General features: G+C 38.2%; 1 protein-coding gene across 1 annotated transcript in view; it reads left to right on the plus strand.

The window, feature by feature from the left end:
• LOC109093762 (protein Jumonji-like) overlaps positions 1–23,392 on the plus strand; it is a 96,135-nt gene extending 72,743 nt beyond the window's left edge. Inside the window, exons 5-18 of the mRNA XM_042776727.1 lie at positions 6,896–7,063; positions 9,519–9,718; positions 13,457–14,705; positions 15,832–16,343; positions 18,071–18,163; positions 18,441–18,559; positions 18,668–18,738; positions 18,857–18,971; positions 20,144–20,249; positions 20,338–20,520; positions 20,618–20,748; positions 20,996–21,179; positions 21,711–21,818; positions 22,792–23,392. Coding sequence (XP_042632661.1) covers positions 6,896–7,063; positions 9,519–9,718; positions 13,457–14,705; positions 15,832–16,343; positions 18,071–18,163; positions 18,441–18,559; positions 18,668–18,738; positions 18,857–18,971; positions 20,144–20,249; positions 20,338–20,520; positions 20,618–20,748; positions 20,996–21,179; positions 21,711–21,818; positions 22,792–22,986 — 3,434 coding nt within the window. The 3' untranslated portion in view covers positions 22,987–23,392. The remainder of the gene's footprint in view (positions 1–6,895; positions 7,064–9,518; positions 9,719–13,456; positions 14,706–15,831; positions 16,344–18,070; positions 18,164–18,440; positions 18,560–18,667; positions 18,739–18,856; positions 18,972–20,143; positions 20,250–20,337; positions 20,521–20,617; positions 20,749–20,995; positions 21,180–21,710; positions 21,819–22,791) is intronic.
• Positions 23,393–26,116: the final 2,724 nt, after the last annotated feature.

The following is a 26,116-nucleotide window of genomic DNA, read 5'->3' on the forward strand; positions in this document are numbered from 1 at the left end:
TGCAGAATCTGGGTCTTATGAAGCAAAGTAATTAGTCTGTGCAAGAAACTAAACATTATTTACATTATTAACCCTATTACCCTATCACTTTCAAATGAATTTATAAAATATTTAATGTTTTCAGCTCAATTAGAACTTGGTTTTAGACGTTTAACACATTTCAATCCATTCTGTGTATTTTCCTCTCAAATCAGGCCAGAAACTGCAAAAATGTCAATAGATTTTGATTGTCTACTCTCAGCTGTTTGTAGACTTTATGTGAGGGCCTTTTTATTGAACATAAGTATTTATTTGACTCTTTAAATTCATTTACTAGGATCAGAAGTGTAGTCTGCAGTTTTTCAAATTTTATTTAATTTTTTTTTTTTTTAAAGAAATGTTTCTTTCCCATTTCATGCATGTCCTGAGATGTGTAAAAGGTAGGAAAAGTGGAAGCAGAATGTTCCGTTTGTACCATTCAAAAACCTAAAAAATGAAAGCTTGCTGGACCTTGAATTTATTCGTTGGCCGGAGTTTTTACAACATAATACTTAAACCTTGCGGGAGATGGTTTAGACTGCCTCATTTCAGTATAAACTTTCCTTCCTCCCTGGGATTTCAGAATAGCAGCCCAGAAATATCCTTTAACATGCTTTCCAAAAACAAAATGTCCATGGGCCAAAATTTATGGCCATTGCATTCTATAAAAGTAGTCTTTTAATCACTTTATCAGGTGATTGTGTGAGTAACGGTGCCGTATGAAACATTAGCTAGCTGTATCAGATGCGTTATGCCCCATATGTACACAAACGGGTCAGCTCAGGTCTTCTCGGACTTGGCTGTAACTTGACTTGGCCAGGTGTGTGAGGTCAGGGAGAGGCCAAAACCATGCTTTTAGGGTGTTACGTATCAGCCTCAACTCTCAGTGACTCTCATAGCTGTTTTTTTCCACAGCGGTAATTAGATGATGGGCCGCACCTCACTAACCATACACCAGCCTCCTAGTGGTATGATTTATAAATGATACTCCCCTGCTGAGGCCAGTCTGTGTGGAGCGTAATGTTGTCCAAATAGCATTACAGTACACTGGTGTTATGAGAAGTAGAGAGTTGTTATCACATCATGTGTCGGTTTATCTTATAAAGAATTGACATTCAATATCTTCCAGAGGGCTCTTTACTTTGGCATGTCTGTTCCAGGCATCAGGAGAGCCGGTCATGAGCAGACAGTGTTGATCTTTCGGAGGGGTTGAGATAGAGAGGATGGGTAAATACAGATCAATGGATTCTGGGTAAATATAGCCAGGGTCAAATGGGCAGTCCTACAATAGCTCAGTTATGGCTGACTGCCAGCGAAACGCAGCTTTTATCTGACACAGAGAAAGTATTTAACCAGACCGCCGTGTGCGTGTAGAGTGGAGTGCAGGCTGTGATTAATGTGACGTTGTGAAATCTCTGACGGTTTTCTCAAAAGAAAAGTTTTTCTGTCTTAAAAAAAAAAAAAAAAAAAATCTCTTGGACTCTACCTTTTGAGATATAAAGTCATTAGATGTTAAGTAATGGGCTGCAGACACAATGCAGGAATTAAACACAATGCAGGAGGAAAGTTCCTGCATGTGTATGTACTGTACATGTATTTGAGCAGTCTGAGGGAAATCTACTACACACACATAAAGATTTAAAACAATCGAGACATCTTTGCAGATGAAATCCATGCATGTGATATCCTCTATGGCCTGTAAGTCCTCGGTGTCTTTAATAGTATATAAAATCTCAACATTAGTAGTCTTAATGGTCTTAAACATTATTTTGGAGGTCTTAATGATAGAAGACATTTCTTATTGTAATTCTCCTCCACAGATAGAGCTGGAAAGTCATTTTTGAGAATCAGTTTTTCTTTTCATATTACACATTTCAGTGAACTGTTCCAGTGAATTGTTTATGTGAAAACTGTTAGCAGAAATCCCTCTGTAACCTTGTACTACACATGAGATAAAATGTTTTAGTGTGTAGGTAAATATTGCTGTTAAATTAATTTGGATTTATATACTGGCACACATATTATTATATTCCATCAAATCTATATAGAATTTTTTTTTTTTTTACCAAATAAATATGGTGCTAAAACATATAATAAAACATTTTTTTTTAATTTGCTAAATGTTTTAAATTATTTATTTTTATTTTGTGTACACAAAATGTGTATTAACTTATTATTAAAAAGCATTATTAAATTGTTTCCTTAAACATGCTGAAACCCTGACTCATGATGTGAACTCGAGTAGGTAAGGAGATATGGGTAAATGAATAACGTACTCTATTGCCCGTGTTACATAACAGGCAGCTGTAACTGAATTTTTATGTCCCTTTGAATGTCCTCATGAGTATTTAGTTCAATTCCTGTGTCTCTTGGATATCGTTGATTGTCCTAAAGTCCTTATTTACGTCTCTCGAGCCACGGCAGCCGCATTCAAACCACAGCCACGTGTGTCGGCGTGAAGCTGTTGTACTGGCGCTGTGTGCTATGAAAGAACAAAGATAGCTGATTTCAATTCAATTAAGTGCGCTGACGTGTGCGGCTTGGCGGTGGGGCGGCAGGCTGATTAAATTCTCCCGGCGACTCCTCAAGCATAGGGCAAACTGGTTTAATGGATTTGCAGACATTCAGGAATGTAAATTAGAGGAGATATAATCCATAATCCCCTCGCATTCTTGCTGCCGCCGCAGCCCAGAGACAATGTTTTTAATGTCCCCTCTTATTCTCCTCTCTCGCCGCACTCTAGTGCATTACACACTACCATATACCGTCACATAGAGGGGATGTACAGTAGTGCCCTCCACTCTACTGCCGTGTAAGGTGACAGGATCCCTGACAACCTTGGGTCAATATCTCAACCTGGGCGACCCGTACACCTATAAAAGGGATACAAATCACCTTCTCATCATTTACTCACCCTCATGCTTTTTCAAACATGTATGACTTTGTTTTTCAATGTGGAGTGAAGTTGTTCACTGAAAGTCAGTTTGACATCAGTGACACTATGCCAAATGTGTACAGCATGTGCGTAATGGACAATGAGACAGTTTTCAGTTAATATTAACTTTAAATTATTATGTAATGATTTGGAATTAGCACGCAAATCATGTGGGACATGTGAGATGTGCATTTTAGCAGTTTTTTAAAGATTATTTATATACAGAAATAGCATGCTTTAAAAGATTATACTTATGTGTGAATTGAATGTAATGTTTACAGACACTTAATGTGTTTATTGTTAGTTTTGTATAGATTGTTTTTATTTAGTATTAAAAGCGTTTGAATTGAATTTTATTTTTGTTTACATTTAATTTCATATTAAAAGCATTTGAATGAAAATGTTTTTTTTTTTGTATGTATATTATGGTTCTAATGTGTAACTTTTTTTAATCACACATTTGTGGTGATGAGGTTAAATATATAAATAAAATATATTAATTTTGAAAGTAATATTGGAAAGCATACAGTTTCAATTATGATCAAGTAATTTGCATGTGCTTTAGTATGTTAGTCAACACATCAGTTTAAGTGTACTTTAAAGCTTAAAAACAATATTAAAACAATTATTGAAAATGTAATTTAGGTAAAAACTTTTTTTTTATTTTTTTTTATTTGACAAAGTACATTTTTAAATGTGTGCTTAATTGTGCTTAATTTTATTTATTTATTAATATGTTTAAGATTTTAAGTACGTTACAAGTACACATTACAGTTAAGCACACTTCTTTCTCACATGGGTATGTTTATTTGTAGTCTATGGAAAAGAGCGGGAAAGTTTTTTTTAAAGCTCTCACCTTTTGTTCCGTGTTCCATGAAAGAAAGAAAGTCATTCTGGTCTGGAACGACATGAGGCTGAGGAAATGACAGAATTTTTATTTGTGGGTGAACTATCTCTTTGAAGATACTTCCTCACTCCCTCTAACCATGTGTCTGATCAAAACAGTCCGCACGGCAACCAGCCATCCAATCAGAGCAAGAGCTGCTACTCAGCCAGATTTTGATTGGTTCTCCTTGAGATTTAATTTGAACCTCTTTGGCTTTATAAAACGGGACAAAAGAAGAGCATCTGGAGTAGAACACTTCAGTTTTAATTATGTCTGTGCTTGAATTAAAAATGACAATTGTAATGGATGCCTTCATCTTTAATTATGATCTGTGTCAGCCTGTGAATATGAGAGTATGCATAATTGGAGATTGGGAATGGTCTGTTTTTTTATTTTCTTTCTCTGCGGGAGATGACAGATTTAGATTTCTTCCCTTCTTTGAGGGAAGAAGGCATGACAGACAATGCATGATTGCAATCAAAAATCCAGTTTGTGCACCCCTGACGCCAGTGATTGTGAGCTTTAGTTGGGCTACACCCTACCCAGCATTCCCTGGGGCACTCAGTAAACCTCACTGTGGGGAGAGCCTGAACCGGGGACTCATTCGGGGGGAGTATGAAACAGATATAGTCAAATCTAAAGGTGGGGGAAAAATGGGGAAAGCTCAGCGGTTTCCCACCCCCTTTCATGACCCTGGATGACCTTCAGGTCTGTGAGCTATTGGCTTTTTGACCTTTTACTTCCACAGTATGAGAGTAATGAGAGGTAATGATAATGGCAGCCATTTTCTTAATAACTTGAGGTGCCTGGTTTGTTTGTTTATGACTGAATTGTGTTAAGACTGAAAGTTGATCCTGTAATATTTGTTTATCTGGTGCCATATGGAGTAACCATCAAAGTGGCTTTGTTTCGAATCTGTAGTCCTGTAGGCTGTAATCCTGTTTTAAATGTTAGCCAGTTGAATTTATTAGCCATGTCTTTATTAGGAGTTCTTTCTGAACTCACAAATGGCATTGTACTATATGACTGATAATCCTTGGAGTATGAGGTGAATATGAGGGTATCAGAGTAAATATTTCAGATTATTTATATATTTTACCTCAACATTTTATCAGTTTTCTACCAGTAAGAATCCTTTTATTGGCTAATATCCGATTTTAATTGGTTGATTTTTATAAATTAGGTGCAATAACATAAACAATATTACATTGATTCTTATTAACTCAAATATATGTAAGGTTTTATTTTATTTTATTTTATTTTATTTTATTTTATTTTATTTTATTTTATTTTATTATTTGATGTTTTTTAAGGTAAAGGCATTATTTTAGTGTTGTTTTTATGTAGTAATTATTATGTATTTGCTTTGTTTTGCTCTGTATTAGTATAATATTCTATATAAGCTTTTTTTCTTTTTTTTACTTTTTATATTTTCATATTTGTTTTTATTATAATTTTAGTATTTCTATGTGCTTTTTTAAACATTTGTAATTTTTTTCTATTTCTGTATAACTTTAATTTATTTTTATAAAGTATTTTGAATATTTTTATATTTGTTAATGTTAGTTAATGCATGAACTAATATTAATAAACAACGACCAATGCAGTTGTTATAGTATTTATTTATTAATATCTCTGTTTATGTTAGTTAATAAAAATACAACTGATCATTGTTAATTCATGTTAGTACAGGTCCGTGAAATAATATTAACAGATACAGGTCTTAATTAGTAAATGTTGAAATTCATATTAACTAAAATTAATAAATGCTTTAGAAGTATTTTATACTGTAAGTTAATGATAATTAATGCAGTAAACTAATGTTAACAAATGAAACCTTATTGTAAAGGGTTACCATTTTAGTGAGCAGTAACAAGAAACCATTTCAACACTCTCATGTGAACTCCAGTGACTCAGTGTTCTGGCCATCTACGTCTCTCAGCCCTTTTACAGCCATCCATTTAATAGCACCTCATTAAGTTTGTACTTCTGTCAGTCATTTTATTTGTTCCCTAAACAGTCAACCTGTCTCCATTGCTATTATAAATGTTGTCACACAGACCATAAGCATTAATGTGGCATGTCAAATGCTGCATGTACGCAGTGACATCACCACCGCAGCCGCGCCGGCTGCAGCTTCACGTTAATAGAGAGTTAACGAGTGCACATTCGCACTCATGTTTCATTCATGAGGCTGGCGGAGAACAGCACTATAATGATAATTGTTGCCCGGTGTGGTCCGGACGAATCACAGACATGCAGTAGTGCAGGTTTAAACACATTGGTTAATACATTAATAATAAGTATATAATTAATTAAATAAGTTGGAATTAATTAAAACTGTGTTTAGAGAGAGAGAGAGAGAGAGAGAGAGAGAGAGAGAGAGCGATTGAAAAAATAAAACAATATAGTTAGACTGACAGAGACTGACTGACTGATTAATTGATTTGTTCTTGTTTGATTTGTTTTTGTTTTGTTTTGTATTTGTTTGATTTGGTTTTGGCTTTGTTTTTGTTTGATTTGGTTTTGTTTTTGTTTGTTTAGTTTAGTTTAAATTTATTTTGTTAGTTTTTTTGTTTGATTTGGTTTTGTGTTTTGGTTTTGTTTTTGTTTCATGCCATTATTATTATTTGTTTGTTTGTGTATCGCACAAAACTTTTCAGCTTTCAAGCTTTGTCTGATCCAGAAGCAGTGGTTTATTATGGTCCTCCTCACATGGGGCTGTAATCTTGCAGTATGCTGCTGGTTATCAGCTGGTGTGTTTTAAAACATAGTTTCTCTTGAAGAGAAAAGGCAGTTAGACGCATTCACTCGTGGCTCCAGATCTCCACACACAGAAACAGAGGAGTGTAATGTATTTAGGATTCTTAGGCTGCAACAGTCTCTAATCTCATCCAGAGCAGCAGCTGATTTTGAGAGGATTACGGTTGCAGTAGAAACTGAGATTACAGAGTTGTGCCGGTTTATCCCATTTTCTTTGGCCACTGCTCAGTTAATGCACTGGGTCTGCGGCTTCCTTTAACACTTTCTGTATCTGTTTCTCTCTCGCCTCTCAGGCTCACCGGCATTACCCGGTAACATGGCCTACTTCGGCTGCTCTCAGGATGAGGAGGATCTGGATGATGAAGATGAAACTGAGGAAGAGAAACCACCCAGTGTGGCATCTACATCATGCCAGTCTACGCCCAAGAAGGGTAAACCGTCTGGCAAGATTAACGGATTCGGTAAGAATTAAGAGTGAAAACAAGTTCAGACTTGAGACAAATTGCTCAAAATGGCCTATAATCTTAAAATAGCAAATAAAAGGCAATTAATTAGTCCAGCTCTTATATTAACCTATTCTACCTAGTCAATATACACCACTGTTAAAAGTTCTTTTTTCTTCTTCTTTCTTACAGAAATTAAATTTTTCATTCCGCAAACATGCAATAAATTGGTAAAATTGACAGTGAATACATTTATAAACGGTAGCTTTTTGAAATAAATTATGTTCTTTTGAACTTTCTCTTCATCAAAGAACCTTGAAAAACCAAATGTATCTCCATTTTCACAAAAATATTAAGCAGCACTCACTTTTCAACATTCATAATGATAATAAATGATTCTCGAAATGATGAATCATTTCTGAAGGATCTAGTGACCGTGAGGACAGGAGTAATGATGCTGAAAATTCAGCTTTGCATCATAAGAATAAATTACAAATATATTAGAATAGAAAACTTTTATTTGAAACATTATTAAACAAAATATTCACCTTTTTTAATTTCAAGTATTTTTGTTGAAGCAAATACAGTTTTTGTGAGTATGCAAGACTCAAAAACATTAAAAATAATCCTACCGACCCCAAACTTTTGAACAATAGTGTAAATGTCTTGTGCAAGCTGTACATATGAAGAGAGAGAGAGAGAGACTTGCTGCTTCTTGTGTTGAGATGGGAATGTTGTGTTGGAGTGGGACATGACGCTTCCATCTTTCCACTCCAATTATCACTTTAGTAGGGAAGGCAGTAACAAGGTGTTTATGCATTCAGCTCACAGCTGTGCAGAGTAACGGTGGGCAACACGTCGCTGTACGCTACACACACTCACACACCCCCACAACAAATGAAGGAAAGACAGCCTTGTAAGACAGTTTGAACACTTCGTTGATGCTCCCAATAGATGCTGTGTGAGTTTAAAGAGGGGCAGCAAGGGATTATGGGAGCGTGCCTTAATGAAACATGGTATCAAATAAAAATAGTCTGTCAGCAGATAATTGAAAGCCAAGCGCCTGTCAAATTGAGTGGGTTAAAGTGTCTTTAATCAGAACATCAAGCTGGCATCTATATATAAAAAAGCCCCTGGCCCACATTGCTCTCTCTCTCTCTCTCTCTCTCTCTCTCTCTCTGTCTCTCATGCTGCCTATCCTCAACCTATCCGGTGCCTGGACGCAGCCCATTGTCTGAGTTGGCCCATGTCAGAAGTGACACTTTAATATGGAGCACAGGCAATGCCCCAGTCTCTCTCTCTCTGTGTGTGTCTCAGAGTGGGAGAGACCACAGTGCTCGGCTTTCATTCGCTGAACCTCAGTAACCCAGAGGCGTGTTTACATTTCTAAATTAAACACCTTTTATTGAGTTCAGCTGTCGGTAGCAGTTCCAAGCCTTACAGTACGAAAGCCCATCCGTTTCTACCTCGCTGACATGCTCTGCCTCCTGTTGATATTTAAACACTGTAAAATTAAAGTGAGCAGTCATAAATACATAGAGCAGTTTGAATATGTCTTAATTAGAGCTGTCCAGAGGGCCTGATATCAGACAGACTACCCTGTCCAAAAACGCAGAACACGGTTTTTTTTTCTTTCAGCATTATCTGTAGAGAAAGTACATGTACTAATGCATTAAAAACTAACTCAAAACAAACTCACAGATGAAAGGGAGCAAGTTTATTATTATTATTATTTATTTATTTTGGCTTTTTTGTTTTGTGTTGTTCTTCGTTTTGTTTTGTGTTGTTCTTATTGTTTTGTTTGGTTTGGCTTTTGGTCTTTTGTTTTGTGTTTAAGTTTTGTTTTGTTTTGCATATTGCTTTGATAAATGTAAATAGTTAAGTCTACACTTGATTTCAACTTGCTCAGGACTTATAAGTTCAAAAGTGCTGACAATTGTTTTTTGTCTGTGCATTTCTGTCACTCCCATGTCTGTCAGAGCTCTTTCTCTGTAACGGTTTTGTTTCTGTTGCAGCTGTAGACTGTGCATTTTGTGGCATTGCACTCATAATAAATGTGTATAACAGTAGTATGCTACTTTGTCGTCACATGGCATCAAAGTACTGAATGATTATTTAGCATTATCAATCCCATGTTTTAGCCATCCATCTGGTTCATCCTTCACACTAGAAATAGAATGTCAGTTTGAGTGCATTGCATCATGGGATACTGTAGGACATGCATACAGTGTGCAAATCTAGCATGTCACCCAGAAAGCTATATAGGATGCAAGAATTGAATGAAAAATGTAACTGACAAGAAAATGCAATGCAATATTTTGATTTATCTTTGCAATTAAAAAATATTATTTTGTGTAATTTATTAACCCTGTGTTTTTTTTTTATATATATATATATATATATATATATATATATATATATATATATATATATATATATATATATATATATTTATTTATTTTTTTTCCTGCAGTATTGAATGGCCTTAAGGTACACAAGGACAAAGAGCTCACTCCCAGATCCAGAGGCAGAGAGTCATCTGCGGGAAGAGATCGCAGTGAGGGATGTGATGCATCTGGTGAGATCTCCCACAAGCACACTGCGGCCACAGCCAAGAGCCAAAACACCAACGGCCACAACTACAGACGAGCCGCAGAGGAACTCCGCAAGCAGGTACAACCCTTCATGTCCATCTCGTGTCAGTATGAGCAGGGATCATGGGAAGGTGGGTCATAGAGTGCAGTGATTGGCCACATTAAGTCATATTACACAGTGAGAATTATACTGGATCTGCCGGTTAGGAGGGAACATCCATCCCAGTGTGGCTTGCAGACAATCAGACCACCATCATCTCCGATACTAATGAGCATGTCGTCTTTGAGTGCACCAAAACTGATTAAGTGCACAATGAACCTCAGAGAGCAGGGAGAGACAGATCACCTCTCAACTCATCAGCCTCTCAGTTTCTCTCTTTCTTTCTCTCTTTTTTATGCCATTGACACTTTAATCTTGAGATTCTCTGCCTTGGGGTTGTACAAGTTAGATATCTAAAAATAAATCATGCAGCTTCATGTGTTTAAAATATAGACTGTAACATGATCCAGAGGCAAAGATGAGCTCAAAAAAAAAAAAAAAAAGTCACAGATGAGGGATAGTTCACTCAAATATGAAAATTCAATTACTGACCCCATTCCAAACCTGTATGACTTTCTTCTTTGTGTGAAATACAGGAGAATATATTTTTAAATGTTTTCATAAAAAAGTGTACAAATCTTCTTGTAAAATTTGCTCAGACTTTTTTTATATATATACAAAATGAGAAGTGTGGGCTTAGCTTGAGAACTCCTGTTTTAATCTTTCTGATGAATCGGCATGAAGCAGTGGCGGTTTAACAGTTTAACTGCAATGACTGACCCAACATTAAACCCTTGAGTCAGATAAAGTCTGTTATTATGCTGACACACACATAACACATAAGCACATTGCCACTCATATACTTAAAACAATAAACAGCACTGATAGATGCAGCATGATCCACAATACTGTGAGAATCTATTAGACAGCTGTTGACCCCTCTCTCTCTCTAAAAGCAAATTTTCTGAAGGGTGTTTATGTGTTGAAGAGCTCTGGCGTGAGCATGATCCATTGCACATGAGCTGAATAAGGGTTTATACTTCATTGTTTAATTGGAATTTATTCCTTTTATTTATTTTTTAGGAAAAAAAATAACTTGATCTGGGAAGAAGAGAGATCTCATGCATTGTTATCCCGAGTTACATTCTATTTATTTGTTTCATTTTATCCATTGCAGTTATGAATGTGTCTTTTTGATATTTTGGTTTTGTCTTTGAAGTTTTCTTGTCCTTTTAAGAGGTGGGTACTTGGCTGTGTTTGTTTCAAAAGAGAAAGTGGGTTGAACCCCACCCCCCTTCTCCATTTAAATAAATAAATAAATAATATTTACAGTAAAACATAAAAAGGAAGCAAACCTACATTTCATTGACACTGTACACTGTGTAGTGTGTGTGTGAAGTGTGGGCTGCAGCTCTGCAGATGTTCTCAGTTAAATCTTTTGCTATGCTGCAGCTGGCCTATAGCAACACATGATGTCATCTGTCTTCCCTCATGCTCACATGCGACCACGATCCACTTCAGAGAGCTGGCCTGGCCTCTGTCTGTGTGTGTTCTCTTATTTTTGTTACTGGCTGTTAAGCCAATTTGATTGCACGTCTTTGGTCAGCTGCCTTTTAACTGTTCCATCCTTCCTTCCATTCTCTTTGCTTGCCTCCTTCCTTGTTTCTTCTAGCCTGCTCTGTTTCCCCTGGTTTCAAGAGGTTGCCCACGGGGACAGGTCAGTGACCTGTGTTCTCTTGCCTATGTGGTTTCTCTCTCTCCTCCACATTTTCAGGCAGTCTTTATAATAGCTGGCAGCATATGGCAGGGCTCGTCTGCACCCTCGGGCAGTGTTCTGGGATCAGTGAGCCCTCTAGTGGTCGCAGCACTCATTGCACTACGTGTCGCCGCACAAGCTCTACTCAGCATCCGGCACGTTATGCTGAGTGGGATTATCATTATGATCACATTCTGCACTCTCAGAGCCCTGCAGATGGGATGGGGCGTGCCGTAGACCACTGACGTGTTATTTCAAAAGGGGGTGGGTGCGATGACGGGGGACTACATAGACATGGCCGCAGCTGACATCATGCTACATTTGCTTACTCTACCTGCAGAGAGCATCCATCATGCCTGCCTCTGGGGCTGGAGTCTGTCGCTTTCTTTTATATTCTCCCCCTCTCCCTCCTGCTGTTTTTTTTTTAAGCGCAGACAAGGGGAAGCGATTGATGGAGAGTCACATTTCAGTCCCCCTTATCTTTTAATAGCCTCTCTTTGTTGTTTTGCTGCACCTGATAGGAATACAATACAGCCGATGTCTTACTTCAAAAACACTCAGCAATCTCCTCATCTGTCCGTCAGCGAACCTCTGGCCCAGAGATCACTGCAGTCTGGACGCTGTTATTTAAATGCATCTGGAGACTTTAAAGAGAGAGAGAAATAAAGTGGGAGGGATGGGGAGGGATGTGAGAGGGTGTGGCACAACATCTAAAGAAGACCTATTCACAGAGCATGAATGCATCACAAGAGGCTTCACATAAAAATCAAAACAGCACAATTAAACCAACCCCTTTATATCAGGTGTTATAATTCACATTTTGACAAAAGCACCATTTTAATTGTGCAATCTTTTGTTTGGTGGAAAAACTCTGTGTAGCTAGCACTTGTCAAAAGCCAAATGCAAGTAAAAATATAATTATATGGCAGTTACTTTATTAGGAGCATCATTAATTAATCAGTAATTAACATCATTCCTGCAGCACATAAAAAGATAAAGATAAAGAGATTTTAAAAATGTGATTTTTATCAAACCATCCACTAAATACAATTTCTGTCGTCACTTTTTCTTAGCTCCTAACTTTTCCTTTAGTTGAAATGAGATAGAGACCCAGCATAGAGCTATTGGCATTGCCATAAATACCATTATATACTATTCACCACAAATGTGCAAAGAAAAAACAATTTTTGCGTACCTGACTGCATCATCCATGTGCTATTGCATTGGTTGATTAAAGGCTTGTCGAGGAATTTAATCAAATGTCAGAACTCATCCTTCCCGTGCAATGAGAGTCTACTGATGTCAGGAAGCACATCATGATTATTTCACCTGGAGTTTTAGCCCACTAAAACCCTCCGGCTGCATCTTCTTTTCTTGGCTTTGTGAGATCACACACATAGGAAATCAGATCCTTTCTGCCTTGCTATAAAAACAGAGCCAAAGAAAACAATGTGAAGAGAAAAGTGAGGCTGAATATGTTTGTAGCCTGGCATAGTCTAATTCCCGTGGCAGCTGTTAAACAATGAGAGGCCGGGCATAACCCAAGCTGCATCTGCTCTGCTGTGAAGTACATTGGAGGCCTCAGATCAGCTGAAAGCACAGCTCCTTTTATTTGGGGCGTTAAAGCCAAATTTGAAAAAACTTTATGCTGTATAAAGCCAACTATGAATTGGTACTTGAATGGGATTTTATGATTAAACTTTACTTCTAAGGATTGTTTTGCAGCTGTTGGCACTGAATAAAACATTTCTCTCTCTCTTCTCTCCCTCTATCTAGTACACTTCCCCTCCCTCTTTCTTCCCTGCTGTTTTCTCTGGTTTGGGGTTTTTGTAGCTCTGTTGTGGTCTGTGTTATTGTGTGAGCCGAGACATGCACTGTGACTGACTCAGTATGCAAATAGACATTAGGAGATTATTCTTTGCAGTCAGGATTGAGGGGACTGTTTGAGAATTCTCACAGTTTCTTAGTAAGTTGCATTGATCCACTTTATGTAACATGATGATATCTTCTTTTCACTTTAGGTCTCGAAAGTAAATGGATTCACACGGGCATCATCAGTCGGCACGCATAAGGCTGGTGCCAAAAAGTCGAAAGACTTCCATCTGCCGTCTAAAACTGTGAAGTACACAGCCACCGTGACCAAGGGCCACGTCACCTACACCAAAGCAAAACGAGAACTGGTTAAGAAAGCCAAACTCAACCACAGCAAGCACGCTGCTTCTGCTGGACTTCGTGCTTGCAGCAACAACCACCACCATCATTCTCATCATCCAACCAGCAACGGCCGTGGCCGGCCCCAGCTCTCTCACTCAGGAAAAGCCCAAAGTATCAATGCAAAAACCCGCAAACAGGTGCTATTATCGAACGGGGTGCATAAGATGACTAACGGGGGTCGGCCTAATGGCAGGCTCAATGGACGCCACAGTGCCAGGGAAGAGGAAGAAGATGGCCGGCAAGTGCGGCAGGGACTGCGGAACTCTAAACGCAGAAGTGATGCCATTACGATTCTTGGAGCTGGAACTGAGAGTGACGAGGTTAAGACTAAGCTGCCTGTTTCTGAAGTTAAGAAAGCTAAACTGCAGACTAGCCCACTGGAAACTCGCAGCAAGAAGGCCCTGGGTCAGTTCAAGTCCCCTAACACCGTCACTATTGCACACAGTATCACTGAAATGGCTGCCTTCCCTACTCACAAAATGGGTCCTGCCCCTCCTCCGTCACCCCCTGCTGCTCCTGCCTCCCCAGCCATGCCCCAGAACGCCGCTACCCCTGAGCCAGCACGGCTGCGACCCAAACGCGCCTCTGCTGGCAAACTGATGTTCATCAGACAAGCACAGCAGAGGGCCCAAACTAACCCGGCCCTCAACCGAACCACATCCACTACCTCAGCCAGCAAATCCTTCAAACCAGCAGAGCCCACACACACGCCTCCACCTCGGCCGGACAGAGACAGGGAACGGGAGAGGAGAAGGGCAGGGTGGGGGTCCCTGGGGGAGGTGCCCATTTTCAAGCCCAGCTCCAGGGAGTTTCAGGACCCTTTGGTGTACCTTGACTCAGTTCGGGAACGGGCAGAGTCGTCTGGACTGTGTAGAGTGTTGCCTCCTCCTGACTGGAGGCCAGAGTGCAAACTCAACGACGATATGCGTTTTGTGACACAGGTTCAGCGCATCCACAAGCTGGGTCGGCGCTGGGGCCCCAATGTTCAGAAACTGGCCTGCATTAAGAAGCACCTCAAATCTCAGGGCATCTCAATGGACGAGCCACCGCTTATAGGTGAGTCCACTTAAAACTTTATGATTACAACTGCTTTTGTTGGTATAGAGTTCCTTAAATCTACAGGTCCACAGTTTTAGCACAAACTTTTCCTACCTGCAATTTTCTAATAACTCTGAAGACCTTATTTAGCTTGCTCCAGTATGTATGTTTGGGATTGGAGTTAAGCTCTGCAGGGCTGTCACCCTCCAGGGTTGGATTTGAGGAACCCTGTTATAGGGCAACTCTGCTTATGGAGGGGTCAGTGCACTGCAGATTTTAGCTCCAACTCTAATCAAACCTACCTGAACAATCTAAACAAGATAACTTCTCAGGATAATTTTTAGACTGGTGTGGGCTTCATATGTTTGCAAACAGTGGCCCTTCAGGAGCGCCATTGCCCATTCATGCACTTCAGTTACAGTTGCAGAAATTACTGTAGCTCTGTTGCCCTGTGCATGTGAAATATAATTGCATATCAGCCTGTCAATGTTTTTTTTTGTGAATAAAGGGGTGAGAGACAATTTGTATGTAAACCCGACCAGTGAACAGTCTCATGGTCCAATCTTAAGATATGTTGTCAAGTCTCTTGTCTGCCAGGAGTTGGTAAACCATATGTCAAACCAATCCCCAAAAACCCATTTCTCCAGAACTTGTCGAGCACAGTTAAGTTTACGAGGTTTTAAAGCAGCCCTGCACCATTGCTTTACTTCAGAATCCTGTGTGCTGTTTGAGGCTCCAGTCAGAATATACGGTTGAAATAAATGTTTATTGAGCCTGTTAGAATGCCGCCAGTATGCTGCAATAATTCCTGCGAGAGTTTTAAACACTTTGTTGGTGCTCACGCTTCCTCAGTTCCTTAGCTCACTTTCTCCAGTCGTTATGTTTTTTTTTATGTTTCAAAAGACAAATAAAGATGCCACACCATTTTTCTGCTAACATATTTAGAGAATTAATGAGCTGTGAAATGTAATGAATTTTAATTCTGGAGCTGTCAATACTCATTTGGCAGCTGATGGTACAGTGTGTCCAGTGGTTTAGTTGAGTTATGTTTGGAAACGATACATTAACTCTTAATATACTTTCCAAATGTACAGTGCATTAAACATTCACAATCATCTCTTCCCTCTCATTGTCGCCCCTTCAGGTGGCTGTGAAGTAGATCTGGCTCGTTTTTCCGTGCTGGTCTGCGACATGGGTGGAATGCAGCAGGTGATGGACCTAAAAAAATGGAGTCGGTTGGCCGACCTGCTTCGCATTCCCAAATCAGCACAGGACCGTCTGGCCAAGCTCCAGGAGGCCTACCTACAGTACCTGCTCTCTTATGACTTGCTCTCTACCGAAGAGCACCGGCAACTGGAGCAGGAGGTGCTGGCAGAAAAGGAAGCTCTGGAACGCAAACGGGGACCCCTGGAGGGCCACTTGGATAATGGCCAGCGGACTCTGGCTCTTCCCCGTTACGAACCCAAGAATGGGCTCACCGGCCTCAACCACCGCAATGGGTTCCGCAATCACAAAGAGCCAGACACCCACCGGCAGGCCGGCCGCCGCAGACTGTTTGCTCAGGAAAAGAAAGGGGAAAAAGTGGACATTGATGAGACAGAAGAGGAGGCAGAAGATGAAGGTGTTCTCAGTGACCAGCACAAATGTATATACAAGGTAAGGGATGTGATAGATGCACCTACTGCTTTGATAATGGCAGTCATAAAGCTCATCAACAACTTAACGTCATTGTGTTTCCTTTTGGAATTGGCAGTTTTATGTGTCAAACTTCTTTTATTCACTATATTCACTCAGACTGGCAGATGTGCCATTTCCTCAGGTAATGAAGTGTTTAGAAAGAGCATAGAGAGCTCACCGCTGAGCTGCCAGAGAATGTGCCAGAATTTCAAGCGTGATGACTATGTTTGCGTGTACACTGAACACAGAGCCACACTGCTGGGAAAAAAAGGAGGAAGGCTCAATACGTGATGTGTTTTGGGTTTTAATGCTGCCGATGTTGGTTGATGGATGTGTCTCTATGCTGTGCTCTGCATCACAGATCTGAGCTTCATTTCAGAGCTATGACTTGCTAAGCTTCAGTATGAGGGTCTATTTTGTTCCTCAGACAGATTTAGAGGTACAAAACAACATATATCTATTACAAACTCTATTGAGTTGCCTGCCTAGGCAATGTTTTAGACATCATAGGCGTGCTCCCGACTTGAAGCTAAATTATAGTGCTCTGAGATCCCATCTCGGCCACAATTAGTCTCAGTAGTGTATGCACGTTTTTTTTTTGTTTTTTTTTGTCTGTGCATTTATCTACAGAGACTTTTCATTTTATACATTTTGTTTTAAAACATACGTAGCATTTATGTATGCAATGCATTTGTGTTGATTAGAATGTCAATTTATTAGCTTAGCATGCTAGCATGATGCTGTTTTAGAATCAGCTGTCAAATTAAATAACTTTTTTGTGTGTGTGGTTCAGGTGAAGAGCACTTTTCGCACAGCCTGTCTGCTGCCCATAAAGAGTGTTTAAATTCAGTCACTTGTGAGGTTTAATTTTGGTTAGCATGCTGCAGTTGAACATATGTAGATTACAATATAAAAAGTGAAGCAGAAAAATGGGGCAGAGTTTGTGTGGTTCTTGTGTTTGAGAGAGGACTGGTGGTAAAGGAAAGAGAGAACTGTGACTGGGTGGGTGGTATCGGTGAGAGTGGCTGTTGCGTGAGAGGGTTTGTTCCCAGGCCCTCAGCTCCTGGTGTACGTGAGTCTGAGGTCTTAGCTATAGTCTATGTAAGGTGACTCCTTCTGCCTCACCAGCCCTATAAAAATACCCTGCTGTCTCTTATAGCACCCCGTCTGTCTGTCTGGGTGTTGTTGTCTGAGGTAACACACTCTACTGGGCGGGACGGTGAGAGTGGGCCTCTTCACAGAATGGTTTCTGAATATAGGTCACAGCTCAGCTCCTCACACACACACACACACACACTGCACTTTCTTCATCTCCAGTGCGGTACCTGGAAATTGTCTCTGTCTATAGTTATCAGTGCGAAGAGTGAGCATTTTTCAGGTTGTGTGGTAATTTGTGATGGACAACTTGGGAAACAATGACTGGGTAAAACTGCAACACTTCTCTTGATAGTTATTTATAAGACGGAAAGAAAGTACTGCCATTCAAATAAAAGATAACAAAAAGCACGTCTATCACCTCAACCAACTCATAAAAACAAGTTTTAGCCTTAATTTAAGCAGGAGAAGCCACATTTATGGTACCATAAGACAGAACTTAATAGTAATTTGACAGATGTCATGTTATTGTAAGCTTGCTTTTGAGAGATGGCTACCAAATAAACTGATTATTTTGCCATTTTTCTTACTGTTTATTGTTTTTTTTCCAGGGGAGATCGGTATCTTTGACCACCTTTTACAGAATAGCAAGAAATACTATGATGATGTGCTTCAACAAAGAGCCTGGGGCTGCTGAAGTTGAGGTACACACAAACCACTTCCTGTATTTTAACCATTCGCCAGATGTAAATGTGTACAGTGTAATATGTTACTACATTATTGGTGTAAAATGTCGACCCTAGTGACCAGTATTTCTGAGGTATAATAATAGCTGCTCTAAGACAAATTGTCTTTAAATAGCATGTACTTTCTGAGTTTCATATTTTATAAGCATATCCTGTGACGGTTGTATCCTTGTATCCTTTCCTTATTTCCTGCCTTTTCTCTTCATCTCCATCTGTCCTGCTTTTCTTTATATAGCAAGATTATTGGCGGATAGTGGAGCAGAGGGACTGCCATGTAGCAGTGCATTATGGGAAAGTGGACACAAACACACATGGAAGCGGCTTCCCTGTATGCAAGTCCGAACCCTTCTCCAAGTAAGAGCTGCTTTCATTTGAGATGAATTAAAGGCATGATGGGAGGATGTATTGCCGTTTATAAAAATGATGCTATTATAAGCTACCTTTTTCTCTCTGTCGCTGCAGGCATGGATGGAACCTCAATGTCCTTCCCAATAACTCTGGATCCATTCTGCGCCATCTTGGTGCTGTGCCTGGTGAGTCCACTGTTGTTGTCAGTAGCAGGAAGTACACTTCTCTCCACATCATGTAAAGCTCCTTTGCTGAATAAGTCATCACCCCCTCTCTGTCTCTCTTTCTCTTTCTCTCTCACAGGGGTGACTATTCCCTGGCTGAACATCGGCATGGTCTTTTCTACCTCATGCTGGTCACAAGACCAAAACCGCCTTCCATACATTGATTACTTACACACTGGTGCTGATTGCATTTGGTGAGTGTTTGTTCCCAGGTACTGTCTAGAAATGAATTTAGAAATTGATTAATGAATTAAAATAATTGAATTGAACGTGCCCCATAAACCAGCACTGGGCTGTTAGATGATGTGTGTAACAACATTAGATACATTCATTTTTACAGGTACTGTCTAATATATTTTGTGTATTTAATTTTTGTTGATTTTTTTTATGATTAAATATTTGGATATAACACACACACACACACACACACACACACACACACTCACACACATATACAGTATATATATATATATATATATACACACATATATATATATATATATCTATACACATATATATATATATATATATATTATTTTCATGAAATTTTAAATATTGCTGATACAGTGTACATTGGTCATGTTACTGTTTTACATAATGAAATAGATATTTTACATATTGTATAATTAATTATATGATATTTCAATAATAACAAATATTTTTTACCATTTACCTTTTTTTTTTTTTTTTATATATATAACTATCAAAGGTCCAAAAACGTAACAAATTGTACAACATTGTACAATTTACAAATAGATTGTTCCTTTGTATACAATTGCATTTTGTTTTGAATCTTGTTCATTATTTATTTCTAGATACATTCCGTGTAATTTTAGTATTATTTAAAAACATTATGAATGTGTTTTTATTTTTCAGTTTTCATTTTAAAGTTTAAGTAATTTTGTTGTGTTTTTGTGATTTTTATCAGTTTTAGTAATTTTAGTACTTCATCTTAAACTTACTTATTTCAGTTAGTTGCCAAGTTATTTTATTTTATTTTATTTTGATTGCCAAAATAATTTTTAATAGTTTGTTAACAGTAACACTGTTGACTAAATGTCATCTCAGTGTAAAATTGTACATTTTGCTAATGTCTTTCCTAACTCAGCTGTGTTGTAAAGATCAGCTCCTCTAGTGGGCGCAGTACTCTGTAAAACACGCAGTCACTTACACTGTGCATTCCACATATGTGAGCATCAGCTGTTTGTTTGTTTTTTGCTTTTGTTTTTTTATGTGCATGACTCATAATAAAGCCAAGGCCTGTTTCCATGGCAACAAAGCTGGTTTAGAAGCCGGCAGACAGCGCTGTTGTCTTATGTCAACCAAATAATGACACTGACAGGAAATTCTGCCCGTCCCATTGCAGGTATTCTATTCCTGCTGAGGAAAAGACTAAGCTTGATAAAGTGGTGCACACACTGCTACAGGCCAACGGCACGCCGGGACTGGAAATGCTGGAGAAGAACATTATGGTAAGATATTGTAAATAAAAATAGCATTTGCAGTTGTATTTCATTGCATCCACAGAACATAAACATGCATGTCTCTGCTTTTCTCCAGATTTCTCCAGAGGTGCTTTGTCGTGAGGGGATCAAGGTCCACCGTACGGTCCAGCAGAGCGGAGAGTTTGTGGTGGTCTTCCCCGGTGCGTTCGTGTCCAGGGTGTGCTGTGGCTACAGTGTGTCTGAAACTGTGCACTTTGCCACACCACAGTGGATGAACCTGGGCTACGAGGCTGCTAAGGTGAGTCTTTCACATTTCCACATCCGCCTGTTGGACCTATAGACATTCAGTAGGAGATGTTAAGAAGACGCTCTACATGTTTGCTCTTGTCTTGCAGGACCTGAAATGCAGGCACATAGCAAAACCCTTCTCTATGGAGAAGCTACTTTACCAGATCGCCACAGCCGAGGCCAAACGAGAAAACAGACTTGTGCTCAGTACAATCTCTAATCTTCTCAAAGATCTCAGGTGAGCACTGGAAACCCACCCCGATGTTCGGCCCAACTCATTAAATTCTCAGACACCACTGCTTTGGTTTTGGGAGCCCAATATCCTCATCTCTGATGACTGTTTTGACTCTTTAGGATTTTTTTCTTTTACAAAGCATTACTGCTGCCCAGAATAAAATTAAAAACTATTCCAAAAAAAAGTATTGTCTGGACCTGGCAAGGAAATCGTGGTCCTCTAACTGGAATTGAATGCTCCTGTCCTACAGGAACATAGAGATGAAGCAAAGGCAGGATCTGTATGAAGCAGGGCTGCTCTCCTCCGCACGCTACTGCACTCACGACAACAACCAATCACCCGCTGACACCAGGAAGAAACCCCGCAAGTGGCTGGCGCTGGAGTCATCCGAGAGACGCTGCCAAACGTGCCAGCACCTCTGCTACCTATCTATGGTGAGATTCAGCTCAGTTTAAACTGTACTGTAGATCTCAACATAGTATATACTTTACCAACAAAGCATTTGACACACTATTCTCAACATGCTGTCGGATGCACCGATTCATTTCACTATTTAGGATGAATAGTATGCTTAGTGTAAAAACTATAGTGTACTTTAGAAGTCAGTACAGTCTATAATGTTGTCTTTGACAATGTGGGCCTTGGTGTCAACAAGGTTAAGAACCACTGATCTATGCAATACTGCACTATACTACAAATCACAGTAACGCCTACAGTATATGTATTAAATCTATACTACAGTGTTATTTAATGTGCTTTTTTCTTAGTAAAACACTGAGTTTCATAGTAGTTTTGTCTGTGTGCATTGTACTGTATAATCTTGTGTTCTACACAGTTCTAGATTTGGGTCACAGCTGTAATTTACCTCCAGTGCTGATAATTCACATTCAGTCATCACTGACAGAAGAATTACTGAGCGTTGAAAATGATTTTAATTGAGCTAATGGTTGTTGTTAATGCTGCAGGTGGTGCAGGAGAATGAAAATGTGGTTTTCTGTCTGGAGTGTGCGCTGCACTATGTGGAGAAACACAAAAGCTGCCGAGGCCTCAAGATGATGTACCGCTATGATGAGGTAAGACACATGATAAGAAACATGCCTGCAGGGGGAGCTGTTGAGATGCTTCTGCTTAAAGGACCCTTCAGGGTTCAACAACCCTCCTAAATGGACTGTTGCTGTCCCTTCATAAAATATATTGTGCTCTGGCATAGTGAAAAACGTTTGGGAAACATATGTCCACATGCAAAAGAGTTAATGTGGGTTCAGTGTTGTATTACAGTTTTTGTCGTTTGCTTTTGTTCGATTCTCAAATGAAAAGATTTCTATTTCAAATAAATGCTGTTCTTGTGAACTTTCAGTTTAACCAAGAATCCTAAAAAACATGTCACAGTTTACACAAAAATGTTAAGCAGCAAAAACACTGATAATAAAAAATGTATTAATTGAGCACCATTAACAATCAATACAATTAAACACCAAATCAGCATATCAGAATGATTTCTGAAGGATCAAGAGACACTGAAGACTGGAGTAATGATGCTGAAAATTCAGCTTTGATCACAGGAATAAATTACATTTTAAAAATATATTCAAATTGAAAACAGTAATATTGCGAAATATTATTCAAAATAATTGTTTATAGTGCATTTTTTAATCAAATAAATACAGTCTTGGTGCCCATAAGAGACTTCTTTCAAAAACATTGTTTCAAACTTAGTGTAAAGTAGACAATAAAGTAGAACAAAAATGAAAAAAACATTGTTTCAAACTTAGTGTAAAGTAGACAATAAAGTAGAACAAAAATGAAATTTATATATATATATATATATATAAATTTCGGTTCTTTTACTGACAAAATAACTGGGTTTTGAAGCATAAATGAATTGTTTTGGTTTGCTACTTTAGACAATTGCATTCACAGTTTGAATGCTGAGACTGTTTCAAAAAATTAGCCAAAGGGATTGACAAGGACTGCAATAACAAAGTATGTCATGTCACCTTTTTCACAATGGTCTCTCACTGTCTTTGTCTCTGTTTGTTCCCTCAGGAGCAGATCAACAGTTTGGTGAATCAGGTGTGTGGTAAAGCCCTGGTGAGAAGCGCAGCAGACGGCTGTAACGGCTCCAGCCCCACCAAACCGCCCGCCAAGCGTGGCCCCCGCAAGAGATCCACCATGGAGCTGTCCCTGACCCACCTGCCGACCCACCTGTCCAAAAGTGCCACCGCCGCTGCTGTCTCGTGAGAAACACCGCCCGGCCGCCTACGTCAACCAATCGATTTCCTCTCCCTCTCTTCATATCATTTGTGTCTTTGATCACCCACATAGCAGGGCAGAGTTTCCTGTGTGGAAAGGAGGCTGCCTTTTTTGCACTAGCGCACTAGTTTGTATTCACCAGATGTTTGATAGCATTAAGAGATATGGTCCCAGGTGTGCATTTCACTGAAAGGTGTGAGTATGATGTCATCCTTTCTGCTTGAACCCTCTTCCTCCTCGTCTTCGGCCCCATTGACTGCACACACACGCTCCTCCTGAACTGTGAACCTTGGGACAAATGGGTGCTTCTCTCCTCGTTTTTCCAGGCCCCTTTCCTTCGAATGTTGGTGCTCGATGGAGCTGCCCAAGAACCTTTTGTTTTATTTTGTTTGTGTTCATTGTTTCATTTGGGTTTTGTTTTGCTGTTTGCTTTGCTTTTTGTTTTGGTGTTTTTTTTGTTTATAGTTTTTTTTTGTTTTAGTGTTTGTTTTGTTTTGTTTTTGTTTATTGTTTCATTTTGGTTTAGTTTTGGTGTTTGCTTTTTTTTTTGTTTTGTTTTGTTTTTGTTTTGTGTGTGTGTGTGTTTAAGCTTGTTTTGTTTCATTTTGTTTTATGACATCACATTTGTTTTGATCTGAATTCATTTAGTCCCCATGCAGCTCCTCTGCGGAAGACGCAGCTCTAAAGACAGTAAACACTTGAAATTTTGCTTGTTTTAGAGGAAGACTCTAAAGAAGAGGAAGTACTGTTTGTTTTTATTTCGACTGGTTTTAATTTCACACTTTCTTCTGTGGATTCGGGGGAACATTGGTTTCCTTGGCAGCGGGTCGGGCTGTACTTGAGGAAGTGGGTGTTAGGGATTGAATGAGTGGGTCCTGTCCCGGCAGTGAGAGGGGTTCCTCCCACGCTGACGCTTACGAGCGATAACTGTGCCTGATGTTTAGCATGGAGATCTTTCTTTATTTTGGTGCTGTTGTTTTTTCTTTTTGTTTGTTTGTTTGTTTTGTTTTCGTATATCAATACAAAAAAAAGATAATAAAAAGAAGTGCTGTTCGCTAGCCTTCTTATCCCACAGGACGGAAGAAGCCAGAGGCTTTCTCCGCTTCTAGATGTGCAATCGTTTCAACATTCCATTCTTCCAGACTTCGATTCATCTGTACCAGTTAACATTAATTATTATATTATATTATTGTAATTATTATATTTTGTGTTTTTGACTTTTTATTTTCTCCTTTGTTCTGATGTCTAATGTCAATTTAGAGCCACTATTCAGAGGGTGTAAAATGTGAAATACAAGTCCATTTTTTTCTTTTATTGTTATTATTGTTTTATTTTGTTCTGTCTTTTCCTTTTTGCAGAAGTATCATTGTTTTAAAGAAACGTAAGAAAATCACCTTTTTGTACATAAACTTGTAAATGTCTTTAATACTTGAGCCTTTGTTGGAGTGACAGAAGGAAAGGACAGATAAATGGATGATGTCAGATGAAGAAAAGCCTTACATTTCAGTTTCTTCAGCTGTGGGAGTTTGATACGTACAGGGTTGCTCTGGTAATGTGTATAAATTTTAAGTGCTGCTTACATCACTGAGGACTAAGATATGGAGTTGCGATTTCCTCCTAGTTTTGTTTTTTTTAGGTTTAATTTTTTAAAGAAAAGGGAAAAAATACTTTCACAAAAAAAAAAAAGTTTTTACATTTTCATTACTGAAAATTCAACATTGTAGTAGCTACTCATGTTGCACTGAGCTTGCCAGTGGTGACTGTCAAGGAAAATAAAACTATAATCCAGTTTGTTGGTGGTTGTCCTTAACAGAAGACTGAACTGTTTTAGGAGTATTTAATGAAAACCAAGTCGGGTGTTTTCAACAAACAAAAATTTAAAAAATAAAAAAACGGCGGTTGTTAAGTTTTTATGGCCTTACGATGTATTTTATTCAGATTTTTTTTTTTTTTACAATATGAGAGATTTGCTCACAGTCAGGCGAGTTAATTTATTAGCATTGCATCTTTCATGTTGGTTATATTGCCTGTTTTAATTTGTTTTTTGTTTTGTTTTTTTATTTACTTTTTTCAATTTGTACTTAAGGTTAAATAAAAACTCATGGACAATTCACTGTCAGTCTGTGCTCTTTGTTACTGAACTTTATTTTGGTTTAAAGGGGAATATTTTCTGACACATGGACCCCACACTCTCAGATGGCCTTGGTACAACTTCATAAAATGTATTGTATAATTTATACATTTACGTTTAATTATTTAGAAGATGCTTTTATCCAAAGCGACTTACAAATGAGGGTAATAGAAGCAATTATTCATTTTATTAATGTTATTAATGAATTACAGGTTAATCACAGTTAAATATACATTTTGAAATAATAATAATTGTAATAATATGCCCTTAAAATATGTCTTTATTCTTTTTTGTATTTGTAATAGTATTAATAATGGTTGTAATAATAATTCTATAATAATTTATATAATTAAAATAATGAAAAAAATAATAATACCTGTCTTTAAAATGTTCATGTTATAAGTAATTAATGTTATAAAAAAATACTTTTTAACAAATATTTTTTTAAATTATTATTTCGTTTCTATTTAGTACTACTAGCAGTGTAATAAACATAATGAATATTATATTTATTAATAATAATAATAATATAATAATCATTTAAATAAAAATATTTAAATGTTTAAAAATAATACTTGTGTCTTTGAAATTTAAATTTTATAGGTTTACTAAATTTAGTAATAGTAATTGTTGTTAAAAAAAAACACTTCAGTCAGTTTTTATTCAACTATTATACTCTTTAGTACTACTAGTACTAATTGATGTTCTCTAAATTCTGCTATGTAAATAACCCTGACCATGAGCTAGTACTGTAGTAGTAATAACAACAACAACAAAAACAATTGTCACTCTACAAACTCTTTACGGACCCCTGGTCTTCAAATCCTTGTGCTAGACTAATTAGACAACTTTACAGATGTGAAAAGTACACAGAATAATATATTTTTATTCATATTTTACCAGTTAAATATCAACTCCCACTGATTTGAAATGCTCCTGAATTGAAATGTTACATTTTAATTTTACTCCTGCATCTCCACATTGTTT

This window comes from Cyprinus carpio, chromosome A19 (genome assembly GCF_018340385.1).
Source record: "Cyprinus carpio isolate SPL01 chromosome A19, ASM1834038v1, whole genome shotgun sequence".
Lineage (NCBI taxonomy): Eukaryota > Metazoa > Chordata > Actinopteri > Cypriniformes > Cyprinidae > Cyprinus > Cyprinus carpio.